Source organism: Heptranchias perlo, chromosome 20 (genome assembly GCF_035084215.1).
Source record: "Heptranchias perlo isolate sHepPer1 chromosome 20, sHepPer1.hap1, whole genome shotgun sequence".
Taxonomy (NCBI): domain Eukaryota; kingdom Metazoa; phylum Chordata; class Chondrichthyes; order Hexanchiformes; family Hexanchidae; genus Heptranchias; species Heptranchias perlo.
The window spans coordinates 39,100,103-39,121,664 of NC_090344.1; the positions used below are offsets into that span (position 1 = coordinate 39,100,103).

Here is a 21,562-nt window from a genome sequence, read left to right on the forward strand (position 1 = left end):
CCTTGGGGGTGTGGAGGAGTGAGGTTGGGGAGGTGAGTTGGAAGGCCTTTCCGTGGTTGGTTGATTGGCGCTGTCCACTGTAGGAGTTCTCTCATTGCACGGCTGCAAGTAACGTCAGGACTCGACCTTCTGAAATGTCATAGAATAAAGGGGCTGTGCCTTCATGAAAGATTAACTATTTGGCAAATCTTTTGGGGAGGGGAGGGGCATTATTTTCGCCATAACGACCAATGTAAAAAGTTATCATATGTTTTGAGTCAATTTATGCCATTACATTTTGTGATTGTGAATAACTGAAACATTTTCCAAACATTTTTATTTCATGAAGTCCCACTCTTCCATCACCTCTCTCTTCCCCAACCTCCGTTACTTCATCATCCTCCAACACAATGAATTCAAATTTCTCACCCTCCTTTGCAAATTTCTCCACAGCTTCCCCCACCCCACCTCCTCCAGCTCCACGCCCAGATCATGCCCTTTGTTGTTCCAACTTTGGCCACCTGGGCGTCTCCCTTCCCTCCACCATCAGAGGCAGAGCTTTCAGCCACCATAGCCCTACACTCTACAAGTCCTTTCCTAATCCTCTCCAGCATGCTATTTTTCCACTCTCCTAACCACCTCCAAAAGCCTCCTTAGATCACCTAATAATTTTCCATGACTGTTCAGCATCTTCTGTGAAGAGTTTAGAGACATTTACTACATTAAAGGTGTCATATAAAGGCAAGTTGTTGTCGCTGAATGATGAGTAATCAGAAGGTGAATTCTAAGTGTATCTATAATCCCAAATTGATTCAAGGTTAACAGGTGTATTTATAATCCCAAATTGGTACAAGGTTAATAGGGGTCTGTATAATCCCAAATTGGTTCAAGGTTAATAGGTGTCTGTATAATCCCAAACTGGATCAAGGATAATAGGTGTGTGTATAATCCCAAACTGGAGCAAGGTTAATAGGTATCTGTGTAATCCCAAACTGGTTCAAGGTTAATAGGTATGTGTATAATCCCAAACTGGATCAAGGTTAATAGGTGTCTGTGTAATCCCAAACTGGATCAAGGTTAATAGGTGTCTGTGTAATCCCAAACTGGATCAAGGTTAATAGGTGTCTGTGTAATCCCAAACTGGATCAAGGTTAATAGGTGTCTGTGTAATCCCAAACTGGATCAAGGTTAATAGGTGTCTGTGTAATCCCAAACTGGTTCAAGGTTAATAGGTGTCTGTATAATCCCAAACTGGATCAAGGTTAATAGGTGTCTGTGTAATCCCAAACTGGTTCAAGGTTAATAGGTGTCTGTGTAATCCCAAACTGGGTGAAGGTTAATAGGTGTCTGTGTAATCCCAAACTGGTTCAAGGTTAATAAGTGTCTGTGTAATCCCAAACTGGTTCAAGGTTAATAGGTGTCTGTGTAATCCCAAACTGGTTCAAGGTTAATAGGTGTCTATAATCCCAAACTGGATCAAGGTTAATAGGTGTCTGTATAATCCCAAACTGGATCAAGGTTAATAGGTATCTGTGTAATCCCAAACTGGTTCAAGGTTAATAGGTATCTGTATAATCCCAAACTGGATCAAGGTTAATAGGTGTCTGTGTAATCCCAAACTGGTTCAAGGTTAATAGGTGTCTGTGTAATCCCAAACTGGATCAAGGTTAATAGGTGTCTGTGTAATCCCAAACTGGTTCAAGGTTAATAGGTGTCTGTATAATCCCAAACTGGATCAAGGTTAATAGGTATCTGTGTAATCCCAAACTGGTTCAAGGTTAATAGGTATCTGTATAATCCCAAACTGGATCAAGGTTAATAGGTGTCTGTGTAATCCCAAACTGGTTCAAGGTTAATAGGTGTCTGTGTAATCCCAAACTGGATCAAGGTTAATAGGTGTCTGTGTAATCCCAAACTGGTTCAAGGTTAATATCTGTGGATTCAAAAATCTGAATCAATGCTTGCTGTCTGGTGTTTTTCAGCGAGCTGTGGTGATCGAGACCGGATAGGGAGTGTTCAGGACTCGCACATGCTGATGGCCAATTCACAGAATGAAATGGAAGACTGGGTGAAAGCAATCCGTAGAACGACGGGGGCTGCTTCCAGTGGAGGTACCATATTGTATTCAGGCACTTTTCTTTATTTGATTTTTAAAAAAATGAATCTTATAAATGAATCTTAAAAAGAACTTGAGATATCGTCGAAAACAAAAGGTCCATCAAGCCATTTCTTCCACAGTGCATGTACAATCCCCCCATATTGGACTCTACCAGTACAGGAACAACCATGTTGTGCCATTGACATAATCAAAAGTACCACCACTATCCTACTAGGTGTATCTTAAAAGGAAAAATGATTCCTCTCCCCTGCTGCTCATTTTATAAGTGGGTCCATCTATTATCTATTGCACTGAACCATACAGACTAGGGAGATTCCACTCCTGCTCTGTGTTGGCTGATCTCAGCCAGGGTGTGCTACATCTGGCCTCGCTGCATTCTCATGCCTGATCATTATACAGTGACCTCTGCTGGAAAACACCTGTGCATGGATGTTGGGTGAGAACAAGGATTGTATTAGACTATGCTGCACACCCCCCACCCCTCCAGTTACTTGAATAGATGGAATGCTCTGTGTCAGCTCCCATGTGAAGAGGAATCACTTGAATGAGGGTGGGCAGTAGGTGTGAAACCGTAACCAAGCATCAGTCAGTCCCTTCATGGAGAACGGGAGAGAAAATTGGACGGAAAATTTGCTTTTCGGGAAAAAAAAATCCACATCAATGAGCAAACACAACAAATACATCCAGATAAAATAGATTTGCGACATCAATTTTAAAAGCATTCCCCTCCTCTAAATATCCATTCCCCCACCTTGCACTTTTCTTTAAAATCTGAGAGAGGGAAAAAAATTTGGAGATTAGAGGAGATACAAATGAGCAGGTTTGTGCAGTACTTCACTGATTCATAGAGCCTCAAAGAGCCAGGCAAGTACAGGCCTGCCCTGCGGCTTTGAGAAATCAATTGTGCTTTCAATCAAAATGGGAACCAGAGAGTGGAATGCGACTTTCCCTCAAAGAATGCTTCAACATCAGGAAGGAACAGTTAATCACCAGTCGGCATGGAGCTGGGCCAGAAGCTGCTGTGCTGCTGATTTTGTTGCAAGGGTCTGTTCTGAGCTGCCCGGCCTCCCAGTTGCTTGGTGTTGGGTCTCATGCCTGAAGCCAAGGCTTTCTTCAAATGGAGCTTGCACTGCTTTCCCTTCCCCTCGTCCCGCTTGAAGCTTAGATGCAACAGGCTGAAGAGCTGCTTTTCCTGCGAGAAAGGTAAGCCCTCTCTTTCTTTATCTGTCGGATTTTCGCTGGAGTTGCACCAGACTTGGAAACTGTGCAGTGGTGTTGCACTGACAGCAAAGAGTGGGTAACAACGTCAAAGGAAAATGGAACTTTTTGCCAAGTACATTGACAGTTCATTTATCAAGCATGTTTTGCAGCATTTTAAGGGCACATACAAAGTTGTAACTTCAATCTGAGTCAACAGTGAGGAATCGCTGCTGTACAGAAGTTGTGGTAGCTGGGATAGAAATGTACTTGATTTGTTGGTTGCCCGATGCACAATTTACTCATCAAATGTTCCAACCAATAGGCCAGCTGCTGGCATAGCACAACACTGCGCCAGCCTGCTGCCCCATGAAGTGCTAGGAATATAGGTTCTGTCCTACAACTCTTTACACAACAAAGAAAGAAAGACTTGCATTTATATAGCGCCTTACATGACCTCAGGACGTCCCAAAGCGCTTCACATTCAATGAAGTACTTTTTTTGAAATGTAGTCACCGTTGTAATGTGGAAACGACGGCAGCCAATTTGTGCACAACAAGATCCCACAAACAGCACTGTGATAATGACCAGATCATCTGTTTATTTTTGTTGGTTGAGGGATAAATGTTGGCCAGAACACTGGGGAGAATTCTCCTGCTCTTCTTCAAAATGGTGCCATGGGATCTTTTGCGTCCACTTGAGAGGGCAGACGGGGCCTTGGTTTGAGGTCTCATCCAAAAGACAGCACCTCCGACAGTGCAGCACTCCCTCAGAATATCACCCTGGATTTTATGCTCCAGTCTCTGGAGTGGGACTTGAACCCACCACCTTCTGACATCAGAGGTGAGAATCCTACCCACTAAGCCATGGCTGACACAACATCCCTCACTAATTCCGGCCAGGCCGTGGGGAGAGTCAACCTATTCCCCCACTCCCCACTCACTCATGCACACTGAAAATGCACTCATTTTGCTTTTATTGAGAGCTGAATATCGTTCAACCCACGTGTCTGCTACAGTCTGCACAGTTGGATACCAGAGTTCACAGTTGCCATGGCACTGAACTGTCCCTCATAAAAAGGGGGAACTAACTGGGTTTCCAATAGCTGAAGCCTGATTAATATCCTGCCAGTCAATAGCGACCATGATCCTGTGAATTTTGAATCCTTTTAGTTCCATGTGTGCCAACTTACCAAAATATATTTTCAGAAGGATATAATTTACAAGGACAGTCAATCCCTGCCCTGAGTCTCATGCTACATCTCCACTGAAGTTGGTGTTGTAAAGAAAGTCAATGCCTCTTTAATCCCAGGAACACAACTGGAAACTGTAGTTGTGACTCCCAGAAGGGATGGTTAATGCATCAGACCGGGTAACATGTTTCTGCAAAAACTTCAATCTACAGGACTACAGGTGCATATATAACCTTCTGCTCCCTTCCCACTTATGTTGCTCTAGTTTCCTATACCGGTGGGTGTACAGAGGTTTCATATCAACACTCACAGCTCCCATATACCTTCAAATGACTCTTAAGTTGCAGAGCAGAAGTCACTGCTCTATAATATTATGAAATCTCAAGCATTTAAAACAGCTGATGGCAAGTGAGATAAATTCTCTAATGTTCTAGCTGCAGATCTTAAGATTGTCTAATAAGATTTGATTCACATGCCTAGAGGAGACCTTTAGGACAAGTTTATCTCAGATTTGATTCAGGATATGGGCATCCCAGGTAAGGCTGGCACATATTGCCCATCCCTATTTTGTAAATAAGGATGGGGAGGGAGTGTGGGTGTCAACAGCAAAAAGTACATCACATTTCATTGTGGCATGCTTGAAAATGAGAAACCAAGTAAGGCAAAGCATGCTTCCCTGAGTGACCCCTGTTTCCATGTGTTGCAATTGGACATTCAACCATTTATCATAGTCTAGTGCTTCAGTCATCAGAAGAAGTGATGTAGCCAGTTCAATAACTCCTAAAAGATGCCACCAAAGAGAATAGGATGTCATGTCTTATCCACGGCTCTTGTCACATCAAGGACTACTGTTTTAGCACTGGATATTATGAGAATCCCTCCATTTTTTGACCATGAGATTGGGTGTCACAAGCTCGCCAAATTAGTCACAAGCCAAATTCATGACCAGACAACTAGTTGCAACTGGGATGTTGCTACAACTTACCGTTTGCTACAGTTTTTATGAACTTTGGCCTGACTGACAGTAACAGCACAGGTTTGTACTTACCAGAGTCTGACTGTTTCTTTGTTAATCCATACTTGCGGTACAAAGAGATTGTGATCAAAAGGAAGACAATGGGGCATCTGTTATTTTACACCACAGGCACCTCGTGTGCTGCCAAGTGAAATATAGACTGATCTGTTCTGACCAATGTCTGACAGTTTATGAAAGGTATGAGACAAACCCCTACATGATCAAGCCACTTTGGGAGAAAACTTTCCCTCCCAAACACTGACACCATTAACTGCTGAAGAGATCTGTTCACCGGCCTGCTTTAGGTGTATTTCAGAACTGCAGTAACAAAAAATCACATTGTGGATTACTTTACTCTTTGCTATAACCATACGTAGGGAGTTTTCAATTCCTTAACGAAAAGGCTTCAACGCACTCCTTGTTGGCTCCTGTCCTCCATAAATTCCAATGTGTCCAAGACTCTGCAGCACATAACCTGTCCCACACTAAGTCCCGCTCACCCATCACCCTTGTTGTCACTGACGATATTGGCCCCACGTCCCCCACTGCATTAAATTTAAAATCCTTGTCATCATCTTCAAATCCCTCCATGGCCTGTAACTTCCTTCAGCCCAAATTCTTCCCAAACAATTCATTCCACTGTCTCTGGCCTTTTGTTAAATCTCCCCTCCCATTGTCCCGCCATTGCTTGCAAAGCCTTCAGCCTCCTGCTCTCTGGAATTCCTCTCCACCTCCTTCTCCTCCTTTAATAACCTCCACAAAACGCATCTCTTGGACCAAACTTTTGGTCACTCTTTTTAAACTCTCTCTTCCTTGCTCAGCATCTGTTTTCTTTACAGTTATCTTTACATTAAAGACACTGTGTGAATGCAAGTTGTAGCAGTGGAATATGGGCTGTGATTGGCACCACAATGGTTGGGCGTGTGTTAAACGGGTGAGACAGGGACAGTCCACTCTGCCCTCCCTGAGATTTGTCATTCTTCAGCTCCTTGCTTAGTGGTATTCTGAGTAACGGACTGAACTCAACAGAGCCACTTTGGATTAACACTGGCGTTGAAGCCCTGTAATTAAGCCATGTGCCCATCCAGTTATCTGACATATGTGTGTGCGTTCAGACCTTGCAGCAGTTTTGAGTGTTACTTGTCACAGGTATGACTGCAGCTAACTGGAATGGGCATGCATGGGTCCAATATCATGAACAGCTGAAAATTAGTCTGGTTTTTGGTGACTTTATAACATTGGCACTATTACTGCTATGCTAGCAGCTTTACAGTGTCTCCTCTCTTTGATGCAGGTACAGTTGGTGCATTGTTGGCAATTCAGCCCACTATCTTTGCACAAGCGGCAAGAATTTCCTTTGGGGTCCCCCAATCGGCCGCCATAACTTCGGCAGAAATCCCTTTTACTCGTCTATCTGGGGGTGTCTGTCGATCTTCCATCCAAGTTACAGCGGCAGATTGGGAGATAGCCCAAGGAAATTCCTAGCCATTATATTTTGTCCCAAGATAGAAAGAAAGAACTTGCATTTATATATCGCCTTTCGCAATCTCAGGATGTCCCAAAGCACTTTAGAGCCAATTAAATACTTTTTTTTTTAAGTGTAGTCACTGTTGTAATGTAGGGAAACATGGCAGCCAACTTGTGCACTGCAAGGTCCCACAAACAGCAATGAAATAAATGCCCAGATCATCTGCTTTTTACGTGTTGGTTGAGGGATAAATGTTGGCCAGGGCTCTGGGGAGAATTCCCCTGCTCTTCTTTGAATAGTGCCGTGGTTAAACCCGTGGGCCTGGAGAGTTGAAGCAATGTATGAAATGTATGTACAACTCTTGTATAGCTAGGATTGTATATATAAGAAGGGGATAACACTAGTGAAGGTGATGATTGGCTGATTGAAGCCGCCATACTCTGTAGGCAAGTAGGCACAAAGAGTTCAGATCAGGTTCCAGGCCTCCCACATACTTTGCTTCAGATCTTCAAAAGCCGTTCATATAAAACTTTAACAGGCCAAGCATCACATATTGATATTATTGCATGTTCTGTTAACTTCCCACAACCCTCAAACTCCAAGAAATGTAAAGTGTTAGAGATCAGAACGACTATGTGACTTTAACTCTTTCTCATTCCTCAGCTGTGTTTGGCCAGCGTTTGGCAGATACCGTAGCATATGAGCAAAAGTTTGGGCAACACCTGGTGCCCATTATAGTGGAGCAGTGTGCAGACTTCATGCGGGAGCACGGACTGAATGAGGAAGGAATCTTTCGGTTACCAGGGCAAGACAACCTGGTAAAAGAACTGAGGGATGCCTTTGACTCTGGAGAGAGGCCATCTTTCGATCGGTATGCAAATAGCTACTTCCTAAGACTCTTCGACAATGAACAAGCCCTCTTATAACACTGCACTGCTTAACTGCCGTCTTGATTGGTGACCCTACGTAATTGGGGATAATTTTAACTTTAGGCGAGAGTGTGAAACGGGAGATATCAGATCAGCTGCCCGTTATACACCTCTCCCGATCTTCCTTTCCACTGAAGTCATTGGGTAATATGGAAATCATCAATGGAAATAAAAATTGGGAAAGATGTATGATGGGCTGCCAATTCACTCTCACCCATTTTACACTATATTTACAAAGTCAAAATTACCTCCAATGTTATGGCATGCATGTTATGGAGTTAAAACCCCCGCAGACCTCACAATCCAGGGGGCCGGACGCTTCACTGCTCACTTTGGCCCCCGCACCCCCAATTCCTGCCCCGAGTTAAAATAGAGTGTGTGAAATGCTCTAATTTTGTCCTGACAATGAAAACATTGTAAATAAATGACAAGTGACTTGGTCCAGAGATGCCTTTATCTCCTGGCCTGTCCTAAGCATGATTAAATCTGTGGGATTCTCCTGCTAATTTTGTGAATAAGTTCGTTAAAACCCATCCTTTTCTGTGGAGTTCATTGAATCTTCATACAGAGTTCATGTATTGAAACTTCTCTTTTCTTCCAGGGATACAGATGTGCACACTGTAGCCTCTTTGTTCAAGCTGTATCTTAGGGAGCTCCCGGAGCCTGTCATCCCTTGGTCCCAGTACGAGGACTTCCTTGCATGCAGTCAGATAATGAGCAACGATGAAGAGGAGGTGTGTTGTTATTCTACCTCTGGTTCTCTATCTCTGCTTTCTGAAGCGCAGTGTTGATTATATATTGGTCTGCCTTTATAACATTGTGTGTTTTTGAAACTGAAAAACCAAAGTGAAGGGACAAAACCCACAGTGCAGGACACCACTACTGTTTGAAAACAGTAGGAGAAAAGACATGGTAAATCAAGAAGTGGTTGTTGGGTGATGGCAAGCTTAGTTTTTAAACACCTGTAGATTAGAAAAGGGAGACTGAGGAGTTCTACATAGTTTGGAGACCTAGAAAGTCATGATTTCAAGTTGGTGATAACTAATGAAAATTGACGGAGAGAGGAAGAAAAATGTGTACCCTCCTGTACATCATTCTTCATATTTGAGCTGAGGCAGTTCTTGTCACCAGGTAACTCGATTGTGAGAGATATCACAGCTAAGCCTATTGCTGACCACACCTGCCTTTCATGATGGGATTTCTCTAGCTCAGGTCGGGTGAGTCAGTCTAGAACAGGCGTGGAGCCCATGATCTTTCCAGTCTAAATGGCTCAGCCCCATATCAGGCAATGCACTTACCACACTGAGCCTTTAGGGGGAGCGACTGGTCTTATTGTTCCAATGAAATCTGAAATAAGAGATGGATGAAAGATGGATTGAAATAATAGATCCTGCACAGTTGACTAAAGACAGTAAATAAAAACCTAGTTTGAATTGCAGCCAAGCCACCTCCTTAATGATTTAATGGGCCTAGAGGAATAAAACACGGTATACGATGCCAGCTCACTGTACATTTCAGGAACGCACACTGGAGAACCAGCAGCAGACAGAGAGTTAAAAATAAATGAAAATGTTGGTTGCAGTTCACAATAAAAGCAGGTGGGGAGACTGAAGGAATCCACTTCAATAATAATAGTTATTACCACACTAAAACACAGTTGTGTGTGACATGTTGCCACAGGATCAGTGGATGCAGCCTATTTTGCTGTATACAGCTACATGCCAGGGGCTGAATGGATTCAGTGCCAACACATAGTTATTGAAAGCTCTCATCTTGTGGTGCAGCGCTGTTGTAAGCTGCACAAATGCAACTACACACACAGCACCTGTGGTGGGGAATTCTTAAAGTTATGATTAGAGACCAGAATGCCTCATGGATCCTTTTAACATGTCACTTTGTTCCTTTTTTTAACCTGTATGCATTATGGTAATATTTTTATTTTTATTAGGATGTTTTTTCCGACAAGTCGTTGTAATTACTATTGACTTTGGTGATTTTCAGAAGAGTTGCTTATTTGTATTTAAGTGCCTGAGCTACCATGATAAGGTATCTAGCGTGCTTCACTGTGTTTACTTACAGAGAGGGCACAAGGGTGCATCAAAGCCTGTTCTTGCAGAAAAATTGTTAATACTATATATGCATGATGCTATTGTTATGGTTTTCCCCGACACTGCTGCTTTGTGTTAATGGTAAAAAAGGTGGGACTCCGCGTGCAAACGGTGTCTCCTATTGTTTAAAACCTGTGCTCTTGTAAGTGGAGGGGTGGCATGCAGAGGTTAAACAATTATCCCCTTCTGCTGTATTTAATACACTCCAGGTCACGTGGGAGGCCTACCATGTTCTCCTGTCTTCCTCTAAAGGCACAAAATACCAAATTGACAAATCAACGTAAACGGGCTGATAGCACTTGTTCAAATTTATTTATTAATTATTAATACACAGAAGGGGACTGATAAAATTACCTGGAGTTTTGAGGATGGGTAAGTGGGGAGAATCTATTTCCACTGATTGGTGAGTCCGTACGAGATCACGAGATGAACAAGGGAAAGGTTGGGAGAAGCTTTATGCAGAGGGTTGTTAGGACACAGAACGTCCAACCAGAATCATTGGTGGAAGCAGAATCCATTAACAGCTTTTAAAATATTTCAAAAAGAAAAGTTTAAAAGGGAATAGGAAAAGGGCAGGGGAGTAACACTAAGTGGAGAGCTTGCTCAGAGAGCTGGCACAGCCTGTTGGGCTGAATGGCCTCCTTCAGCACTTTAAAATTGATAGTAAGAAATTATAATAGGAAGGATATTAGAGCCATGGAAAGGGTACGGTGTTCAGTAAAGATTCCCCAGAAAGATACAAGGAATGAGAGTTTCTATAGGAATTAAAAGCTTGAAAAATTGGGGCTTTTTTCACTGCAACAATGCTTTTCAAAATGATTAATGATTTTGAGAAACAGTTGACAAGTTGGTAACAAGAGGCATGGGTGGAGAATTATCACCAGAAGAACAAAGGAACAAATTAGAAGAAATGTTTTCATCAGAGGGTTATTAGAACATGGAATGCTTTATCACAAGTGGATATTTAGGCAGGGACTATAACATAATTTAAAAGTGTAAGGAATCTTACAACACCAGGTTATAGTCCAACTGTTTTATTTGAAAATCACAAGCTTTCGGAGGCTTTCGAAAGCTTGTGATTTTCAAATAAAACAGTTGGACTATAACCTGGTGTTGTAAGATTCCTTACATTTGTCAACCCCAGTCCATCACCGGCATCTCCACATCATCATTTAAAAGGGAATTGGATAAGAATATCAGAGGGAAAGGAAAGGGAAATGGGATTAGATAGATAGCTCCAGTTGCACTGGTGGGATGCACCAAATGGCCTCCTTCTGTGCTGCAAATTCTAGGATTCTAGAAGGTAAACGATATAATATGATGCTGAATTATCACAATACTTAAAAACAATAACATTGAAAACATGCTTTAAGGGGTTAATACCCTTTTTAGAAAGTATTTCTCACAGTCTGATGAATTGGGATAAAAGAGTCAGATTTGTTTCATACGATCTGGTAGGCCCTCCAGATGTGAGGCTCCACGTGGATAATGTAAATCTCTGTTCAGCCATGAACTTGTCAGAACTAAAAACAATGAAGAATTCCCAGGATTTATCCAGTCCCAAGGACTCTTAAATCAGAGCTGTCATCCATGATTAAAGACACAATGGTACAAACTATTGCATAGAATGTCAATGAGCTGGTGCTGACATGTTGCCTGGGTGTCGAGTACCTGTTAATGCCTTGGCTACCTATACATTTAATTAGCACCTAAAACAAAGCCCCTGTATTCTGGCTAATCTCCAAATCGAAGGGAGCCCTGGTCAATTTTGTACTTTTGATAGGACAGCTTCCATTTTAATGGCTATTTCAAAACTGTAAGGAATAATTATTTCCTCACATAGTTTTTCCTTGTATTTTACGGGATGATGGAATAACTGAGAACAATTACTGTCACGCTGATCAGTCTCTTTTTTAAGGAGGCAGTAGAGATTCTGTCGAGTAGCTCTCCAAGAAGGTGGGCCAGAATCGAATGAAAATGAATTTTTTTTACCATTTCTTCTGGTATCAGCTGTTTGTGCGTAAGTGTACAATGTGCTTTGTGACAACCTGGTCTGACACACGACTAACGCTAAGAATTGTTACCCTTTCTCAACAGGGGCAGCAGGAGGTGATGAAACAGGTGTCATTATTGCCTCAGGCAAACTACAACCTGCTCAGCTACATCTGCAGGTACGAACCCCCACCTGAGACACTCGACATGAACCCACCCTTTTATTATTGCATACTTGGTCTTTGTTTTAGCTGATGTTGGAAAATCAGAATGTGGACTCTAGAAGTGTTTGTTTAATAAAGGGCTACAGGATTAGAAATGGAGGGATATGGGATTGGGAATGGAGGTACATGGGGTTGGGAATGGAGGGATTATGGGGCTGGCATCAAGAGATGAAAGTGATTGGTAAAGGTTCTTGATATGAACCTGAAAGATTGGGCAAACTGATGGGCTTTCTTGTGAAAACAACTGGCCCACCAAGCAGACATGGATACAAACAGGCAGAGGATGTGATGTGACTTCTTTGCCAGGAATGAGCTGATCTGATCCAGGGTCTCGGGATAGTATTCCCCAAGGTTCCTCAGTATGTACCACTTGTTAGATTACCAATTATATAATGAAAGTTGGATGCAAGTTTCAATTTAAAATGGGAATGATTATGGATTCCTCTGATGATTATATATCTCTGTAGTATGTGGAAAATCTTTGATGGAGATGACTGTACATGTTTGATCCTGGAGTTGTTCTTCTCTACAAAATGACTTTGGCAACTGGTCTCAGTTCTTTGAGAATATGCAGTTATTTAGCACCCAAAGTGAATGCTTCTTCTCTGTTCCTGGGACAGGTTTCTCCATGAGGTTCAGCTACACTGCAGCGTCAATAAAATGAGTGTGGACAATCTAGCGACTGTCATCGGGGTGAATCTCCTCAGACCCAAAATCGAAGATCCTGTGGCCATCATGAGAGGCAAGTCAGAGACTTAAGTAATTCTTCAGCCATGTATGACTTCTAAAGTTTGAGGTGGGCCATGACAATTCAAAACAGCTCTTGCTGGGGCAGCATGGCAGGGCACAGCGCTGGAACTCTAACACGGCACCACAGAGCGGCATGAGATAGGTTCCTGCCTGCCCACATTCTGATCTCAGCTGTGTCTTCTTAGTGAAATGCTGAAGGGAGGTCAAGCACGTCCCAACAGAGAGAGGGGGAGGTGGGATATCAAAAGGACAACACCACCTGCACGTTCCCCTCCAAGTCACACACCATCCCGACTTGGAAATATATCGCCGTTCCTTCATTGTCGCTGGGTCAAAATCCTGGAACTCCCTTCCTAACAGCACAGTGGGAGAACCGTCACCACACGGACTGCAGCGGTTCAAGAAGGCGGCTCACCACCACCTTCTCGAGGGCAATTAGGGATGGGCAATAAATGCCGGCCTTGCCAGCGACGCCCACATCCCGTGAACGAATAAAAAAAAAGACCGTGCTGTGCACATTCCAATAGCTGGCTACAGTGGTATTAATAGATGCCTGGGAAAGAGATCGCTTGCCTTTCCCTCTTGATCAGTCATGTCTAAGAGAGAGGAAGGTGAGAAGATAAATATCTCACAGAAAGAAATAATGAAGCTTAGTCCCAACAAAGAAAAAGACAAAAAAAAAGGACTTGCGTTTATATAGCACCACGTCACATCTCTCAGAAATGGCCCAATGCGCTTCACATGCGATGAATTTCTTTAAAGTGCAGTGATTGTGGTGATGTAGGCAAATATGGCAGCCATTTTGCACACAGCAAGATTCCCCCAGTGCAGATAATGCCTGCAGTGTCTGTTTAGAAATGGGAGATTCCCTGGATTCATCAAGCAGGGCTCGCACAATGAGCAATTAAAGGGATACTTCCAAAATCCGCATTGCTGTTTTTGCAGGCATAACTTTCTTGCCATCGTATGTGCCATTGGTACATTTGCTTTATCCTGCAACTGATTTTAACCTGTGGATTTTATGTGGCTTCTGACAGACGTGAAGTAAAGGAGTTTGCTGGCGCTATGTAGAACTTCAGGCATTTCTTTCATCCAAGTAAAAAAATATAATACAGCAAAATAACCCAATCTTCTACCTTTTTTTTCTGAGACAGGGGCACCACAGATTCAAAAGCTGATGACCGTGCTGATCAGTAGCCATGACGAACTGTTTCCAAAACACAAGGATAAACCTCCTTCCCCTTTGAAGTCAGACAGCAAGAAAGCCTCCATACAACGAAGCTCGGTTGGCTGGGGTGCAGCGGAGCTTGTGACAGGAACAGCAACCGGATCATCCAGGGTAGGATTTGTGAACATGAGGGCAAAGTCTGGAACAATCATTAGCTCAGCACAGATGCACTGAATCACCATCAGCAGCTCACCACTCTTACACCACACTTTTCATCAACAACAAAAACTTGCATTTATTTAGCACCTATTAACATAGTAAAACCTCCCAAGGAGTGTAATCAGACAAAAATTTGACACCGAGCCAAAGAAGGAGCCATTAAGAGAGGTGACCAACAGCTTGGTCAAAGAGGTCGGTTTTAAGGAGCGTCTTAAAGGAGGAGAGAGCAGTGGAGAGGTGGTGAGGTTTAGGGAGGGAATTCCAGAGCTTAGGGCCTAGGCAGCTGAAGGCACGGCCACCAACGGTGGGGCGAAGGAAGTGGGGGATACATAAGAGGTCAGAGTTGAAGGCACGCAGAGATCTCGGAGGGTTGTAGGGCTGGAGAAGGTTACAGAGATAGGGAGGGGCGAGGCCTTGAGTCACCATCGGCAGCTCATCGGGGTTCCTGTGGGTAAGTGCACACATGTGGATGTTGGGGGAGAACAGGAACTACTTTTGCCATCATGGCCTGCTGTAGTTGAGTAGCCTAATGACACTCAGTGCCTAGGCTCTTGCATGAGGAATGACCACTGGGGTAAGGTACTGAAGTGGCAGCCACTGCCCGCCAAACTGTACCCCAGTAAGATTCAGCAATGGCATTGCGATCAGGGGCAGAAACCCCCCCCATCCCCGTCTGATTGTTTCCCCTCCCGAGCCCAAAAGCGCCGAGATCGCTTGCCGTCTCCGGACTGCTGCCCCAGCTGAGATCAACTAACTCCATACAGCTCAGGATCGAACGTGAGGCATAAACGATCTGTGTGAACCAGAAAGTTAAAAGAAAGAAATGAGTGAATGCCAATAACAGAGGCTGGGATACACCACCTGAGGAGACTGCTTTCCAGCAAATCAATCACTGCTGTAGTAACCTCTTCCACTGCCCGCCCCTCACTCCTCCCCTTTATTAGCATTTCTTCTCAACTTTGTTGCTTATGTACATTTGTGAATCAGGTTAGCGTGCCTTGATTTTACATTGACATCTAGCAGGAACATATCGGGGTACCGGTGTCATGGGAAATAGTAAGAATATTTACAGTAATTTCTTTATCTCTAGCCCTGCCAAATTGATGGGAATGGCAGCAGCACCTCAGAAAATGAATTGGAAAACTGGAATGATAGCCCCAGGAAAAGGACACAGACACTCCCAGCCAGGAAATGCACCTTGAGTTCAGTTGGAGAGATGCTCATCAGTGCAAAGGCAGACAGTTCTAACACACTGAAGAATTCCCAGATCAGGAGCTGCGAGGAAACCATCATTGAGAGACACAGAAGGACTCATTCCCAGGACACCCTGAAGGTCCTGTTTGCTGATCAGCGGGTCTCCACTTATGATAACGTCCCAACACCAACTTCTTTTTGCAGTTCTCAGGATAAGGACTCTCTAGGCACTGGGTGGTCTGCTGTACCCAGTGCATTGTCCACTGCGGATGACGCAGGTAGCGGTCAAGTGGTCAGCTCTGGGAACTCCTTGCTCGAGACAAGCCAAAGTCTCTCAGCAAAGACCCAACAGGAGCAACCGAAGGTGGACAGCAAAGGTGAAGAAATAGAGGTTGGGCTGGGAGAAATGAGCATGGAACAGATTCGAAGCCAGCTCATGGAGCTGAGGCAGGAGCTCAACAGCCAGAAGCACAGCTACGAGGAAAGAATTGAAAGGTAAATGTTGACTCTTTGAGCCTTTGGGTTTCTCAGCTGGTTTGCAATATTTTGGCAGGTTATCACCCTTGTCAAGTCAGCAACTGGACAGAGTATGGGATGGAAGCAGGAAGTGGGATGGGAACAAGGAACGAGGCAGACAGTGGGAGAGGGGCAGGTGAGCCTGAGAGACATGGCTTCAGTTCCCAGTTTTGCTTTACTGTTCATAGTATCATAGTAGGTACAACACAGGAGGAGGCCATTCGACCCATTGTGCCTGTGCCAGCTCTTTGAAAGAACGATCCAATTAGTCCCATTCCCCTGCTCCTTCCCCATAGCCATGTAAATTTTTTCCCTTCAAATATTTATCTAATTCCTTTTGAAAGTTACGATTGAATCTGCTTCCACCACCCTTTCAGCCAGTGCAATCCAGATCATTACAACTCGCTGTGTTGATGGAAATTGACACTTTTCCCTGCATTACAACATTCACTACACTTCAAAATCTATTTGGTTTGAGTTAAGGAACAATAGAGGTGCCATTACAATACTGGATGCATTCTATCGGCCGCCAACTAGTGGGAAGGATATAGAGGAACAAATTTGCAGGGAAATTACAGAGAGGTGCAAGAACCATAGAGTAGTGATAATGGGGGACTTCAATTATCCTGGGATAGTAACAGTGTGAAGGGCAGAGAGGGGGAAGAATTTCTGACGTGTGTTCAGGAGAACTTCCTTGATCAGTACGTTTCCGGCCCAACAAAGAAGGAGGCATTGCTGGATCTGGTTCTGGGGTATGAGGTGGGTCAAGTGGAGCCAGTGTCAGTAGGGGAACATTTGGGGAACAGTGATCATAAGGTTTAGATTAGCAATGGAAAAGGACAAGGAGCAATCTAGAGTAAAAATACTTAATTTCCGTGAGTTGAAAACAGATCTGGCCCAGGTAAACTGGAATCAAAGATTGGCAGGTAAAATGCAATCGAACAATGGGCGGCCTTTGAAGAGGAGATGGTTCGAGTACAGCCTAGGTACATTGCCATGAAGGGGAAAGGTAGGGCAACCAAAGCCAGAGCTCCCTGGACGATGGAAGAGATAGAAAGTAAAATGAAGCAGAAAAAGGGGGTGTATGACAGATGTCATGTTGATAATACAAGTGAGAACTAGGCTGAATGTAGAAAGTACAGAGGAGAAGTGAAAAAGGAAATAAGAGGGGCAAAGAGAGAGTCTGAGAATAGACTGGCAACTAACATAAAAGGGAATCCAAAAGTCTTCTCTAGGTATTTTAATAGTAAACGGGAAGTAAGAGGATGGCTGGGGCCGATTAGGGACCAAAAAGGAAATCTACTCATGAAGGCAAAGGGCATGGTCGAGGTACTAAATAAGTACTTTGCATCTGTCTTTACCAAGGAAAAAGATGTTGCCAAAGTCACAGTAAAAGAGGAGATAACTGAGATACTGGATGGGCTAAAAATTACTTAAAGATAAAGCAGATAAGTCACCCAGTCTGGATGGGATGCATCCTAGGTTGCTGAGGGAAATAAGGGTGGAAATTGCAGAGCTGCTGGCCATAATCTTCCAATCATCCTTAGATACAGGGTGCCAGAGGACTGGAGAATTGCAAATGTTACACTCTTGTTCAAAAAATGGTGTAAGGATAAACCCAGCAACTATTGGCCAGTCAGTTTAATCTCGGTGGTGGGGAAGATTTTAGAAATGATAATCCGGGACAAAATTAACAGTCACTTGGACAAGCATGGATTAATTAAAGAAAGCCAGCACGGATTTATTAAAGGCAAATCATGTTTAACTAACCTGATAGAGTTTTTTGATGAGGTAACAGAGAGGGTTGATGAGGGCAATGCGGTTGATGTGGTGTATATGGACTTTCAAAAGGCGTTTGATAAAGTGCCACATAATTGGCTTGTCAGCAAAGTTGAAGCCCATGGAATAAAAGGGTCAATGGCAGCATGGATACGAAATTGGCTAAGAGACAGGAAACAGAGAATAGTGGTGAACGGTTGTTTTTTGGACTGGAGGAACGTATACAGTGGTGTTCCCCAGGGATCAGTGCTAGGACCACTGCTTTTTTTGATATATATTAATGACTTGGACTTGGGTGCACAGAACACAATTTCAAAATTTGTAGGTGACACAAAACTTGGAAGTGTAGTGAACAGTGAGGAGGATAGTGATAGACTTCAAGAGGATATAGACAGGCTGGTGGAATGGGCGGACACGTGGCAGATGAAATTTAACGCAGAGAAGTGCGAAGTGATACATTTTGGTAGGAAGAACGAGGACCAGCAATATAAACTAAAGGGTACCATTCTAAAGGGGGTGCAGGAACAGAGAGACCTGGGGGTTTATGTGCACAGGCCTTTGAAGGTGGCAGGACAGGTAGTGAAAGTGGTTAAAAAAGCATACGGAATCCTGGGCTTTATAAATACAGGCATAGAGTACAAAAGCAAGGAAGTTATGATGAACCTTTCTAAAACACTGGTTCGGCCACAACTTGAGTATTGTTACCACTTCTGGGAATTGCACATTAGGAAAGATGTGAAGGCCTTAGAGAGGGTGCAGAAAAGATTTACTAGAATGGTTCCGGGGATGAGGGACTTCAGTTAAGTGGATAGACTGGAGAATCTGGGGTTGTTCTTCTTAGAACAGAGAAGGTTGAGAGGAGATTTGATAGAGGCGTATGAAATCATGAGTGGTCTTGACAGAGTAGATAGAGAGAAACTGTTCCCATTGGCGGAAGGTTCAAGAACCAGAGGACACAGATTTAAGGTGATCAGCAAAAGAACCAAAGGTGACATGAGGAAAAACGTTTTTACACAGTGAGTGGCTATGATCTGGAATGCACTGCTTGAGGGGGTGGTGGAGGCAGATTCAATCGTGGCTTTCAAAAGGGAATTGGATAAGTGCTTGAAGGGAAAAAATTTGCAGGGCTACGGGGAAAGGGCGAGGGAGAGGGACTAACTGGATTGCTCTTGCAGAGAGCTGGCATGGGCTTGACAGGCCGAATGGCCTCTTTCTGTGCTGTAATCATTCTATGATTTTATGAAAAGTACTTCATTGGCTGCGAAGCACTTTGGGACATCCTGAGGTCGTGAAAGATGCTATATAAAATGGAAGTCCTTTCTTTTTTGACTGACCTCCTGGCTTCGAGTGCTGTGATGTGGGGAGGCTAGTGGGAGAGAAATAGGAAAAAATTAGAGGAAATAAAAAAACGTCAAGCTTAACTGCATTCTCAAACAAAATATTCACTTGACAAAAACTTGCTGTGAATGAGTAAGTCTTAGATGTGACGAGTGAGTGAATATTAAAAGTCCAGAACCATTCACTTCACAGAATTGAAAGACTTGCATTTCCATTGTGCCTTTTACGATCTCAGGACGTCCCAAAGCACTTTTCTGCCAACGAAGTGTAGTCACTGTTGTAATGCAGGATACACAGCAGCCAATTTGTGCACAGCAAGGTCCACAAACAGCCCTGTGATAATGACCAGATAATCTGCTTTAGTGACGTTGGTTGAGGGATAAATATTAAACAGGACACCAGGGGGAACTCCCCTGCTCTTCAAAATAGTACCCTATGATCTTTTACATCCACCTGAGAGGGCAGACAGGGCCTTTGGTTTAACATCTCATGACACCTCCAACAGTGCAGCACTCCCTCAGTTCTGCACTGGAGTATCAGCCCAGATTTTGTGCTCAAGTCTTTGGAGTGAGACTTGAGCCCACAACCTTCTGATTCAAAGGTGAGAGTGCTACTCACTGAGCCATGGCTGACACCTTTCTTAGGAATTCACTTCAGCGGAGTCAGCTTTCTGTGAAACCAGTCAGAGCTGAGTTGCCATCCCGATAACTGTCAGCAAGTCTGGTACTTGGTTGCCCCTCTATGCAGTCCTATGCCTTGTAAATCTGAGGATGTGACCGGTGAAATGTTGGGGAGTGAGAATCTGAGTGGTTGAATATATGGAGTAGGAACAGCTTTTGTGGGCTCAGAAAGGTTACAGACATAGCTGTCAAAGATCTAGTAGCATGCCCAACTCCCAGCGGGTTAGTCCAATATCAGAAATGGGGGAAAAAGCCATTTGTCAGAATTATGCAAGGGTCCAAATCTTGTGTTTGCTTAAAATGATTCTCTCCCATTTTAGGTATTCATGTGGCTTGCACCATCCCTGGGGGATGGTTGTAAACTCCCAGTTGTGTGCAACACTACTCTGCAATCAGCTACCAGGAGCTGCTTGACAGCAACTAGCAATCATCCAATAGATGATTTCTCCTCCCCATGAGAAAGTGTCTCAATACTGCTCATTGCAATTTGTCCGTCGGAACATACTGGTGAACACTGTAAGAGATTATAAAGTATCAGCCATATTACAGGTCCTGATGACCATGCTATGTGTCTGTTATCGTTCCTGTTAGATGATACACTGTGTGTCTGTGTTATAATTCCTGTTGGATGGTACACCTTGTGCCTGTATTGCAGTTTAAGTTGGATTGCACACTGTGCATCCGTGTTATAGTTCCTGCTACTGAGTGTTAAAACTGACAAAATCGATCTGCTTTTGTTTGCAGTCTTGAAAAGGAGAATTACGAAGTTTGGGCCAAGGTGGTCCGACTCAACCAACAGCTGGAGCAAGAGAAGAAGAAACACGAAGCACTGGAAATCAGGCTGCGAAACACCATGCGTGCACAGGAAGACGCCGATAAACGGAACCAGGTCCTGGAGAAGGAGCTGAAGGACTTCTTTCAGACAAAAAATGAAACCTCGTCTTAAAGCTGCAAAAGGTCCCTGCGACAGAGGAGTTCCTTTAGTGGGGCTTGGCTGACTGTTTAAAAACAAATAAAAATCTTCCACTTTTATTTTTCTTTCACCAGTTTATCACAATATTCCAGCTTATCACAATGTTGGAGACATTACACCTGGAGGTAATGGAGGGGGAAAGGACTGCAGAAATTCAAGCAGCATTCCCTTCACACTGACTGACTATGGAAGGGTTGTCTTCAATCAGTACATAGTTGGCTGAAAAATAACAATGCTGCTCCTGCTCTTGTGGCTTACAGTTTGTATGGACAGAGTATGTCAGTATGTTAGGTAAAATTGTGTGCTTGCTACAGTGGAGGAGCTGCTGTTTGAGAACTGGACAGGCTGGGTTAGTGAGGGAGGAGCTGCCATCTGACTGCTATAATGCAATGGAAGTGATTTTCGTTTGATGACTCAGATCATGTTTTGCACCAGTGCCATTCACCTCATGTACCCCTGTGCATACACCTGATCAGTGTAACCCGTGTTGGGTGCTGTGCGGAAGACCGGTCTATCAGTCATGCTAGAAAGATCAATCGGAATAGTAATTTGAGCCATGACGTGTGGTAAATGTAGCAGTAATTTGAGACATGACATGTGGGACGTATAGCAGGCTTTGGAGGATAAAGGTGACTTTGGACTTACGGTTCCCAAAACTCTCCAACACTGGGGGGTTTTCTCATGTCATTTCTCGGTCTGTTGCAGAATAATTGATAAAGATT

General features: G+C 43.7%; 1 protein-coding gene across 1 annotated transcript in view; it reads left to right on the forward strand.

Moving 5' to 3' along the window:
* The window catches only part of LOC137335728 (rho GTPase-activating protein 25-like), a 41,772-nt gene extending 20,873 nt beyond the window's left edge, over positions 1 to 20,899 (forward strand). The window contains exons 4-11 of the mRNA XM_068001044.1: positions 1,962 to 2,090; positions 7,634 to 7,841; positions 8,501 to 8,633; positions 12,105 to 12,178; positions 12,844 to 12,965; positions 14,128 to 14,312; positions 15,451 to 16,049; positions 20,612 to 20,899. Coding sequence (XP_067857145.1) covers positions 1,962 to 2,090; positions 7,634 to 7,841; positions 8,501 to 8,633; positions 12,105 to 12,178; positions 12,844 to 12,965; positions 14,128 to 14,312; positions 15,451 to 16,049; positions 20,612 to 20,813 — 1,652 coding nt within the window. The 3' untranslated portion in view covers positions 20,814 to 20,899. The remainder of the gene's footprint in view (positions 1 to 1,961; positions 2,091 to 7,633; positions 7,842 to 8,500; positions 8,634 to 12,104; positions 12,179 to 12,843; positions 12,966 to 14,127; positions 14,313 to 15,450; positions 16,050 to 20,611) is intronic.
* Positions 20,900 to 21,562: the final 663 nt, after the last annotated feature.